The sequence below is a fragment of the Ambystoma mexicanum genome, chromosome 8, assembly GCF_040938575.1.
Source record: "Ambystoma mexicanum isolate Mex_15411 chromosome 8, UKY_AmexF1_1, whole genome shotgun sequence".
NCBI classification, from domain to species: Eukaryota; Metazoa; Chordata; class Amphibia; order Caudata; family Ambystomatidae; genus Ambystoma; species Ambystoma mexicanum.
Genome location: NC_090929.1, coordinates 1,665,511,570 through 1,665,523,704, shown reverse-complemented (window position 1 = coordinate 1,665,523,704; position 12,135 = coordinate 1,665,511,570). Strand labels below are relative to the sequence as shown.

The 12,135-nt window shown below is 49.4% G+C and overlaps 1 protein-coding gene across 4 annotated transcripts in view; it reads right to left on the bottom strand.

Moving 5' to 3' along the window:
* The window catches only part of INPP5F (inositol polyphosphate-5-phosphatase F), a 2,244,937-nt gene that overhangs the window by 358,125 nt on the left and 1,874,677 nt on the right, over nucleotides 1-12,135 (bottom strand). For 3 of the 4 annotated variants that reach the window (XR_011268751.1, XM_069611942.1, XM_069611944.1), the window contains one exon: nucleotides 11,928-12,001. The exons of the other annotated variant lie outside the window; for it this stretch is intronic. Coding sequence is in view for 2 of the 3 variants with exons in the window: in XM_069611942.1 (XP_069468043.1) it covers nucleotides 11,928-12,001 (74 nt within the window). In the remaining variant the exon portion in view is untranslated. The remainder of the gene's footprint in view (nucleotides 1-11,927; nucleotides 12,002-12,135) is intronic. 4 annotated transcript variants of the gene reach the window in all.

Genomic DNA, 12,135 nt, shown 5'->3' with positions numbered 1-12,135 from the left:
TCGGCTGAACTCTTTAAAATCTGCAAGGAGCTTGCCAACCCTGCTGCAGTCTCTACCTCTCCTGTCCCCTCCCAGGCCCTCTGCACTGCACTGGCCTCCCACTTCATCTCTAAAACTCAGGACATCCTGTCCTCACTCTCCTCCTATCACCTCCCCCCCTCTCTTCCCTGCTCTTCCATCGCCCTTCTGCAGCCACCCCTCCTCCCGCCTTCTCTGCCTTTCCCCTTTTTTCTGCTGACGAGGTTTCCAGACAAGTCCGATCTATGAAAGTCTCGTCTAAACAGATTCACCCCTGTTCCTCCAAAACTATCAAAGACCACATCGACTGCCTGGCTCCTGCCCTGGCTGACTTTTGCAACCACTCCTTCACCTCTGGAGTCTTGTCATCCCCCCTCAAGCACTCCCTTGTGCACCCTCTCCTTAAGAAACCCTCTGCCGACCCCTCCTGTCCGGCTAACTATCGCCCAATCTCCATCACTCCCTTCCTGGGCAAGCTCCTGGAGAAACTGGCCATCTCCCAGCTTAACCTCGATGCTGAAGCTGTTGATAGTCTCCATGACCATCAATCTGGCTTCAGAGCGGCCAGAAGCACGGAAACTGCTCTCCTGAACATCCGTGAGGACCTGCTCTTGAACCTCGACTCCAACACTCCGTGTGTTCTCATTCTGCTCGATCTCTCTTCTGCCTTTGACACTGTCAACCATGCCATCCTGCTCAACCGTCTCCGTGATAACCTGGGTATCACTGGTCAGGCTCTGGCGTGGCTGACCTCTTTCCTTTCCAATCGACCCTCCCAGGTCCAACTTGGGTCCTTCCTCTCTGACATCTTTTTCTCCACCTGTGGAGTTCCCCAGGGATCTAATCTCTCTCCCTGGCTGTTCAACCAGTATCTGGCAATCCTTGCCCACCGCATCGCCGCCCTCTTCCCCAACTTTCAGTGCTATGCGGACGATACCCAGCTCATTTTCAGGCTACCCTCGGCCTCCTCCTCTCCCTCCCTCATCTCTGACTGTCTGTCTGCTATCCAGGAATGGTGTGCTGCCAATGACCTCTGCCTTAATGCTAGTAAGACTGAGATCCTACTCATCGGCACACCCACTCCCTCCTTCCCTGCAGCTCTCTGGCTGGCCTCTCTTGGCCCTCTTCCTGCTCCTACCTGCAAGGCAAAAAATCTCGGGGTCATCTTCGACTCCACACTCTCCTTCTCTCCTCATATATCTGACGTCTCTAAGAAGTCACATTACCAGCTGCACCTCCTCAGAGGTATTCTTCCCTTCCTCTCCTTCCCCCAGAAGCTCACCGTCTCCCGAGCCCTGGTTCTCTCGAAGCTGGACTACTGTAACAGCCTCTATCTTAATCTGCCTGCCTCCACTCTCCGCCCTCTGCAACTCATCCAGAACAGAACTGCGAGACTTGTCCTTGGCCTCAAGCCCAGGGACCGTATCTCTCCAGGACTGAAATCTCTACACTGGCTCCCAGTGGCTGCGAGGATTAAGTTCAAAACCCTCTGCATTGTCCACAAGGCCTTCTGGGGCCTGGGGCCTAAATACCTTCAACTCTCTCTTCCTAAATATCTTCCTTCCCGAGCCCTACGCTCATACGTCTCCAACTCCCTTAGGGTCAGCCACTTCTCGAAGCAACGAGCTGGGGGTAGATCTCTCTCCGCGGCAGGGGCCTCCCTCTGGAACAGCCTTCCTGCCTCCCTGAAACTTGAGGAGAACCATCTCCGGTTCCGGAAGCACCTCAAAACCTTCCTCTTCACTTCTGCTTTCTCTCTCCCTCTCCCCTGCTAAATTCTTCACCAAAACTGCACTGATTCTGCAACTGGGCCACTCTCGCCGACCTCGGTCCTGGGCCCAGTCACTCTTCACTTGCACTGCCTCCCTGGCAACCCCTGCACTGCGGGACTGTCTCTGTATCACTACAGCCCCCCCCCAGCACTTGTCTGCACTTACCTTGCACTTGCCACCAGCTGGCCCTATTTATTTATTATGTTATTTCTATTCTACTTATTTGTACTGCACTCCCCCCTCTTCCCCTTGCACTTTTTCCCTTCCCCCTACCCATGCACTTGCGCGGTCTGAATGACACCTGGCCTAGTAGGATCGTTGTCTGTCTTCCCCTTGTTCCCCCCTCCCTGCCTCGTCGCGCCTTGAAACACTTGTGCATAGGCGCGTTACAAATGACATATCATATCATATCATATCATATAAACTTTAAAGAAATGAAGGTTAGGGAAACCCTATCTGTTTCTAATAAGAAGGGATTCCCTGACTCAAATAATACACTGAAGGGGTCGTCAGGATGTCTAAAGAAAAAGTCTACTGTTGTGTCAAAATCTAATCACAACTCTTACACTAGGAAATCTAAGGGGAATGGTTATCTTCTCAGTTCACGAGAATGCCTTTCTTCTTCTGGACGTGAGTTTAAATGTTATTTTCCAGTTTGTGAAACAAAGTTCAACATGGTGCCAAATAACCTCCCAAAGGATGTGCAGCCTCGAGGATAAAAGGTTGTTGGGTCCTCACGATGCCAAGAGAATGCCTCCCTTCTCTTGGCTTTCCAAAGTGCACCCAAACACCATGGGGGAATAACTCCCTTCCCCTGGTTTCTCTTCATCTTTTTCAAAAGTGCCAAGAGAATGACTGCCTTCTCTTGGCTTTGTAAAGTGTTCCCAAACAGCAGTGGGGATTGCCTCCCTTTCCCTGCTTCTCTACTTCTTCCAAATGCCAGAAGGAAATTACTCTCTTTCCCTTGGCTTTTGTCTTCCAGAAGACAGGAGGAAATGACTTCCTTTCCCCTGCTTTCTCAAGAGTTCCCACTTGTCGCACCACAGGCCTGGTACTCTAACCTGCCAGATACAGTGATGAGGGAAAAGCATAGTGGCGATATTTTCCATGCATGTTGGGTCCCGAACCCTTCTGATTATTGGTTTACAGTCTCTGCATATATGCGAGGGCCCTAGACCCTTTTCTTCTACTTTCCTGAACTTCTCTGGGTTGGAGTGGTTCTTCAACCCCACTTACTTATCTACTTGGGTCATCCTGGTTCCCTGTAGGTCCCACCTGTGGCTTCACAGCATTCCTGGGGCTTCCTGGTGTTTGTGTGGGTCTTGTACCCTGTTTCTGTGACTATTCTGCATTCCCAGGGATTCCCGGTTGTTCGTGCCTTCCCCAATGCCTCTTTCACCTGTGGGCATCTCGTGGCGTCTGCACACGCTTCAGCGGTCGCGTGGCGTGGGCAGCTGGGTGCTTGGAGGCTCTCTCCACGCCCGGTTGGTGAGGTACCCTCACTCCTGTTTCTTTGCCAGTCTACCACTTCTGGACCACTCAGGGACGCCCCCGCTCTTACGTCCCTGCCAGCCTTCTCTTCCCTGCACGTAATCAGACACCCTCTCGACTTGCAGCTCCCCCGGGGAGGGACAGACTGCTGACAAACTCCTTCTTTACATTTTATGGCAGACTTGGTCTTGGTTGTTACTAAATTGTCTAGTCTGCTCAGATCGGTTCCGATGAGCATTCCACACTGCTCTGTACCTCTTCTTCTCGGTCATGATGCTTTCACTCTTTACTGGGTTCCCAGTATTCTTCTTTGTCACAGTATCAGAGGATAGCTGACTTGGGTAATCCCTACTCTCCCTTGCCTCAGTAAAAGGTAAAGGGGTAAAAGGAACCACCTTACTCAGATAAATTGTTAAAATGGGGACTGGGTGTCAGAAATTGGTTAGCACAGCTCTCACTGTTGGTGGAGGATATTGCTAATGCAACAGCCTCCTCCTTGTGAATGCTTTCTCTGGAACAGGTAGCCCTCAGAACCATGATCCTTCAGAACTGTATGGTGTTAGACATGGTTCGGGACTCCAAGGGAAAAGTCTGTGCAGTCGTAAAGAGCAAGTGCTGCACTTTTATACCAGATAAGGCAAGCAATATCTCTGACATTTCTCAAATTCGGCACAATGTAAGCTTCTTGCACACTAGGTCAGAGGCATCCTGGTCCTTCAGGCCGTGGATCGAGTGTTGAACTATGATTGTTGGGGGCGTCTATCGGACAGATGCTGCTCATAGTCATCATGATCTTGAGGCGGTCTCGTCCGTCAATGGAAGCCTTTACTATCGGTTACATAACACCTGTTATGAAGTGTCACAACCTGTTCAAGTGCTTTACTGTCATGCCGAAGAAGATATAAAGTGTTATGACCTGATAGAACGTGATGTGTGTTCCTCTAGAGATGAGTGTAATGAGACTGGAGTGAATATCTCATAGGAGGGGATTGTGGAGGTATACTGGGAGGGTTGGAATTGGGAAATTAAAAATGTATTGGGGACTGGATATGGTGCAGATTCTGTAAGAAGGAGGGGGTAGTGGAAACACTGCAACACATCCTCCTGGTATGTCCAGGACTCAAGTCCCATAGGATTACGTATTTTGCACAATTTGTGCGATGAACTCAAGACGTAAAAAGAGAATTTATATGGCATAGAATGCTGCATGATAATACTGCCAATTTGAACATTCGGGTAACCTCCTTTTTGAGAAATGTTTGTGATCCAAGTTAGTTCTGGTAATGTTCGTTATGTCTTTTCTTGTGCCCCAACTGACCTAGTGGTCCACGATGAATCTTGGAATTTATTGGAATTCAATATTTTAAGAAATGTTGTGCATGGAATAGAATGTTCTATGACAATATTGCCAATTTAATTACATGGGTAATCTTATTTGAAGAAATGTTTGTTAGCTTTTGTAATGTATGTTTGTTATACTTTCTCTCGTGTTCCAATCGACCTAGTGGTCTATAATGAGCTCTGGAAACCAATTGCAATTTTATATCTCAAGAAATGTTTTGGTTTGGTACGCTTCTTTCTCTTTCTTTTATCTTTTATCCGTTATCTTTGTAAAATCTATAATATTGTTGAATGTTTTTAATATTTATTGCTTCTTTTGTAAAGGTTTATAATAAACCAAAACAAATTAAAAAAGAAAAAAAAATGGTATGTCCTCCCCATGCCTGGCCTCTCGCCTAGCTTGTTGGAATGCTTACTTTCTCATTTCTCGCTTCTAACTTGTTTCCCTTTTGGCATATGAAAGCGAGATCTAGCCTCTCACTTCCTTACGAAAAACAGCACAGCGGAGCGGAAGTCCTCACATTGCAAACGCTCTTGCTTGCCTTAAAGCGTATGGGAATCTTTAAGAAGTTCCGACATGGTGACCTCACTGATAACACTGGCTTACATGAAAGAGCGCAGCTAGTGTCAAAGGCTGATATAACAAGGCTTTGTTCTTTGCTAGCAGGATGAATTTAGTGTACAACCATGACATGTTGGGATCACCCTTACATTGGAAAGCACAAGCCCTGGTGGGAATAAAGGCTGGGGTGTTAGGAAGGGATGCTTGGAATTTTGTGTCTTATGTTGCCGTTGGGTTCGTGCTGTCACTGCTTTCTACTACTTTTCATCCACAGGAGTATATACGTACACTTAATTTTGTTCCTTATTGGACGTGCTGTTTCTGGGTGGTTTCAAGTGTTGTTCGCAAGACAGTTACTTCTGTTTGTCCTTCTGACTTTTAATTGCATGTGTGCCATGCTGAGAGCGCCATACTCGATTGTTTCTTTGTGTTGAGCCCTATGGACCTGCATAGGTTCAGAAATATCATTACTTTTTTAGTATTAAAAGAACAAGTTACTTACCAACTGGTAACGTTATTTCGAATGGATGTTCCTCCAACGTATTCCACATCATTGACATGCAATGTCCACAGCTGGCTGCTTCGGAAACCTTTTTCGGCAGAGGGTGTCCTGCGTCGTCGACGTCGGGTCGATGTCCCTCGAATGCCTCCGTGAAGGAGGACGTCACCGGATGTTATAAATAGGACGCACGGCACCCGTAGCCTCAGTTTATGTTTTTTCCTCCATAACGTGTAACATGCTCGTACAAAACGCCTGCTTGACTGCACATAGCCTTGCGGGAACGCAAGCTGCAATAGTATAGGAAAGTTCTTCAGTGGGGCAGATTGGGAGGGCGATGTGGAAAACATTGGAGGAACATCCAGTCGAAAGAATGTAACCAGTTGGTAAGTAACTTGTTCTTCGAATGGATTGTGTCCTCCAACGTATTCCACATCTTTGACAGACTGCTGAAGCAGTATCAGTGAATGGAGGAGGGAGAAGAATTTACAATACCCAATCATATGGCAGAATAAAGCACCCCTTTACCAAAGGCCATATCCTGACCATGGAGCGTATCCAGGGAGTAATGTTTGACAAATGTGCGGCTGGAAGACCACATTGCTGCATCACAAATATTCTTAATAGGAACTTCCCTCTGCAGGGCTGTGGATGTAGCCGTGCCTCTAGTGGAGTGATCTCTCAACCCCTCAAGAGGGTCCTTGCCCGCCAATCTGTAACATTCAGTAATGGTGAGGATAATCCACCTGGACAAGGTCTGTTTAGCAACAGCCTGGCCCAATCAGTGTCTAGCATATCCCACAAAAAGCTGGTCGTCCACTCTGACCCTGGACATCCTAGAGATATAAAAGCTCAAAGCTCTCCTAGGGTCCAACCCATGAAGTCTCTCCTGTTCCTGACCAGGATGAGGGGTAGGATAGAAAGCAGGAAGTACCATTTTCTGGCTCAGACGAAACTCAGACACTACCTTAGGTAGGGAGGACGGGTGGACGTACGTACGTACTTACCCTCAGTACAACCCTATGCTTGTGGAACACACTAAAGGGTGGCTTAGATGAAAGTGCTTGCAATTCACTCACTCTGCGAGCAGATGTAACTGCAACCAAGAAAACCGTCTTGAAAGACAATAGTCTCAAAGAACAAGAGTGCAGTGGTTCAAATGGAGTACCCATCAGGAATTTCAAGACTAAATTCAGATCCCAAACCGGGACCTGAAAAGGAGACGGTGGGAACACATTCGTGGGCCCTTTTAGAAATTGGGAAATCAAAGAAATTTTAAAATAAGAACACTCTTCAGACGAGCGCTTGAAAATAGACAGCGCCGCCAGGTAACCTTTGATGGTACCCACTTGAAGACCCCTGTGGGTCACAGAAAGCAAAAAAGGAAGAACCATCGGAATGGAACACTGAAAAGGATAGACATCGTTTCCTCTGCACCAGTCGCAAAACTTACGGCAACGGTACAGGGATTTAGTTGCTGGCCCCCTGGCCGAAAGCAACACCTCCATCACGTCATCCGGGAGGTCCCAATCCTTATTTCTCAGCCAGTAAAGGTTGAGAGTCTTGACCTCTAGATGGAGAACCTGACCCCCCACCCCAGCGCGAGAGAGAAGATCCTCTCTGTGGGGAAGACGGCGGGGAGGACAGATGGACATTTCTAGAAGGTCCGAGTACCACGCTCTCCTGGCCCAATCCGGAGCAATGAGGATCATGTGGGATCCGAACCTCTGCAACCTCCAGGAATGAGGAATGACGGGGACCGGAGGAAATGCGTACAGAAATGGGAATGACCAATCCACGACGAACACGTCCCCTAAGGCTCCTCTCAGAGGAAATTCCCTTGAGCAAAATCTCTCGCACTTCCGGTTGGCACCAGTCACAAACAGATCCACTTGAGGGGTTCCCCAAAGGGCGAAGATCTCCAGAAGGACTTCCTGAGCCAACTCCCACTCATGGGAGACCATGCTCTACCTGCTCAGAGCGCCCGCTGCCGCATTCTCTTCTCCGGCTAGATGAACTGCCGAGAGTGATATTCCTTGCTGTATCGCCCAGACCCAGAGCTGCATCGCCTCTCTGCACAGCGGGAGTGACCCTACCCCCCCTTTTTTGCTGAGGTAATGCATGGCTACTGTGTTGTCCGTCATGATCAGGAAACTCTTCCCATGCACAGATGGCAGAAAAGCCTTCAGGGCCAGCCTGATGGCCCTCAGCTCCAACAGGTTGATGTGGAGTTTGGACTCCGACGGAGACCAACAACCGCTGGCGGTCAGATCGTTGGCATGAGCGCCCCATCCTGTGAGGGAAGCGTCCGTCAACAGTCACCTCCGGCCACAGTTGCCAAAACGGCTCCCCCTTCATCAGATTCCCTTTGCTGGCCCGCCACGGAAGATCCTGCAAGACCGAGAGGGGAATCTGAATGGGTTCCGACATCTTGCCTGAGAATTGCGACCACTGCATCTTGAGAACCCATTGAAGGGATCTCATCCTCAGTCTGGCCTCTGGCACCAGAAAAATGCAGGATGCCATGAGACAGAGCAACCTTAAGAATTCGCAAGCTGGTAGACTCTGGGCACATTGAAATTTGTTGACCATCTGTACAATGTGATGAGCACTCACATTGGGAGGCAAGCACTTCCACAAGGACGTGTCCAACACAGCCCCGGTGTACTGGATCTGTTGGGAAGGTGTCATATGCGACTTCTTGAAATTGAGGGAGATGCCCAGCTTGTGAAGGGAGCAGGTGAGGCAGAGATGATCCGAAGCTTGTTCGGATGAACGTGCTCGGATCAGCTAGTCGTCCAGGTAGGGGTGGACGGGAAAATCCACCGCCCCCCCGTCTCCTGAGATACGCTGCCACCACCCCCATTAGCTTGGTGAAGACCCTCAGGGCGGAGGCAGGACCCGAAACTGAAAGTGCCAGCTGCCAGCCACAAACCTCAGGTATTTTCTGTGCTTTGGATGAATCAGCACATGAAAATAAGCATCCTGTAGGTCCACAGACACCAACCAATCCTGAAGTCGAAGGGCCCGAACCATCTTGAACTTGTCCTTCCGCAGGAACTTGTTCAACCAACGCAAGTCCAAGATGGGTCTCAGTCCTCAGTCTTTCTTTGGAATCAAAAAATATGGGGAATACCATCCCCTGTTCCTCTCCGCCACAGGCACCAGTTCTATAGCGCCTTTCTCCAGCAGGGTCAAGATTTCCTGCACAAGGAGCGCATCCGGAAGCTTCAAAGAGAGATTCCCCAGTGGATTGTCGTGAGGCCGCTGTAAGAAGGGAAGGCAGTAGCCGTTGGCTATTGTATCCAGAAACCACGCATCCGAAGTAATAGCTCGCCATTCTTTGAGATGCTGAGACAGTCTGCCCCCAACCGGCAAACAATGGAACATGGCCTCATAACAGTTTTGGAGCGGCTGTGGCAGAGCCGGAAGGCAAAGAGGAAGCTGCCTGAGCAGCTTTGGCTCCTCTAGTTCCCTGTCCACCACGGGTACCTTTACGGTGACCCCTTTGATTAGCGGCTGCTCTCGTTCTACCAAAAGAGGAGTAGTAACGAAAGGAACCGCCCCTCCACTGTTGTCCTCTAGGACGAAAAGGCGGAGGTAAACGCACAGCAGCGTCCAAAGATTTTGTAGCAGCTTTGGAGGTCTGCAACCTCTCAAGGCTCTCGTCAGCCTTGCTGCCAAACAAATGAGAGCTATTAAAGGGCATGTTGAGAAGACGGGCCTGCACATCCGGAGCAAACCCCGACTTCCGCAACCACGCAAACCTGCGTATCACGGTGTTTGCAGCCATGGACCGACTAACACCCTCAGCGTGTCCAACCCAGACTGAAGGGATTCACACATCTCATCCTTGTCATCCTGCACAAGAGCAAGGAACCCATCCCTTTCTTCCCCCTCGGGAATATGCTCAGCCGCTAAAGAGACAATTCCACAGAGTGTGTGAAAATCTTGCCAAGGCACAGGTGGAGGTGGCTGACTTCAGTGCCATACTCTCAGCAAAAAATACCTTGCGTGCCCAACTATCGAAGCGCTTGTCGTCCCTATCAGGAGAGATGGAAGGGTACGCCGCCTGCCTCGAGGTGGCCGTTGCCGCCTGAACCACCAAACTCTCCGGAGTGGGGTGAGTAGATAGGTAGCTGGGGTCGCTACTGGATGGGCAGTATTTCTTAGTCAACGACGTGTTGACAGCCGGAAGAGACTCCGGGGTCTGCCAGGTAGCCACCACCATTTTTTGTAATGCCAAATGAAAAGGCAACACTGGGTCAGTGGACAAACCCTGATCCAAAATATCAGTCAGGTCATCCTGATCGAATGCAACCGGAGGACCGGACCACCCGAGATACTCTAACTCTAAACATCAACCTCCTATAGGAGGATTCAGCATGAGCCCCAGGCTCTGGCCTACCAAAATCCACCTCAGGAGATGTGTCAAGGCCGCTGGCATCATGCAACGACTGATGCAACTCCTCCAACTGACTGTCTTCTGAAAAGACCATGTCAGGAGCCTCATGAGTTTCAACAGGCTCTAACTCCATATCTAACCTCTCCTTATCCTCAAATAACATGCAGAGAATGAAAGAACTCCTTCCTAGGGACCGGAGCGGCCCGGCAGTCCCAAACAGGTCTCACAGTCTTCGATAAAGCCTTTCTCGGAGGATCCACAGTAAGAGGGGCCTCCACTGGCAAATTACGGCCAAATGGCCCTGATAGCGTCGAGGGCGCTGATGGCTTTGGCGTCGACATCGACAAAGGCGCCGAAGGCTCCGAGGGTTGATCCGAAGGCAAAGCTCTGATAGCCCCACTCGACGGACACGGCGCCACCGGTTTCGACACTGACCTCAAGCCCTTCCCAGATTTCTGCGGTTTCGTTGGGGACGAAGAATGAGACCTGGATCTGGAAGGTCTCTGGTGATCCACTAGAGCCTTGTCCGAACGGGATCTCAACGGTTCCTGATGTTTATCGCGCCGAGGGCCCGGGCCCGAAGGCGCACAAGCATCGGACTGAGACCGTTCTCTGCCAGCTTCTAGCGACGGCGTGGGCGGAACTGTGCACTGGGATTGAAAAATCGCCAGCATTTTCTCCCTGAATGCCTCCCATTCCTCAGGAGTTGGGGACTTAGTGGGACAAGCCACTTTCCTTGCAGAGCCATCATTCGACGGGGAAGGCGACTGGTGACGCCACTTCCAGGCGTGCCAAGACTAGGAGGACGAGTGGCAGGACCCACTCTGGAACCCAGATCCCCAGGATCCCTTCTGACGAGGAGTCACCCCTCGAATCGTCGGTGGAAATACCCGTAGATTTCTTGGACTTACAAGATTTATAAACATGACCTACCTGTAACTTCCCCTTACTCTCCCCAAGGCCTTGGCAGTCAACGACTGGCACTTCAAGCAGTCGTCGGTATCATGACTTTCGCCCAGCCACCACAAGCAGATGCGGTGTGGGTCCGTAATAGACATTTTGGCCTTACAGTCCCGGCATGTCTTAAAGCCAGACCGTGGAGTCGGAGGGATAGAAGATGAAGACATTTTCTTCGAAGAAGACAACACGAGGCGCGCCGAGTTCTCGAAGCAAAAACGTTTGTGGAAAAAATGGTACTGAGGCTACGGGCACCGTGCGTCCTATTTATAACATCCAGTGACGTCACCCTCGACGGAGGTCTTCGAGGGACATTGACCCCGACGCCATCGACGCAGGACACCCTCTGCCACAAAAAGTTTCCGAAGCAGCACAGCTGTGGACGTGTCAAAGATGTGGAATACATTGGAGGACACAATCCATTCGAAAGTGAATATCTCAAGTTTGTCCGGTGCGATTTGGGAAATATTTGCTACGTTCACTACTTCACTACAAGTGTGTGTCAAAAATCACAAAAATTGATGCAGACAATTTTGAGATAGAATGGGCTAAACCATACATTTTTCAACCTACTAGGAAAGCAAACTGTCACTTTTAACACACTTTTTGCCATGGTCAATATAACACTGAAAGAGCCCTGATCCATCCTAGTGGCTATATTAAGATTTATGGATTCAATGAGCAGTTGGGGAAATTTCACAATATTAGGTATGCGTGGGAGGAAGGTGTGCGTTAGCAGATGGATCAGTGATGGAAAAGTGTAATTATCATGTTTATCTAGAGGGTCCTTCCAGCGCTACTTTTCTAAGAGCCATTATTTTACAGTGGAGGTGGGGTCAAATTATCTTCAATTACATCATAACTTCGCCAAGTAACACTTACCTATTTCGATCTTCTCCAGGTCTTCTAGGCTCAGTCGCTGATACTGATTAACTTTGTCAACTTCATCATCATAACTGGAGGAAAAGAAAGAAGAAAGTTACTGACCTGTAACAATGGTTCTCCATGCTGAGTGCTTTTTGTAGTTTCAAATGTTATTTGGTGCTTTGGAACAACATGTGGCATGGAATTAAACACCAAAACATTAATG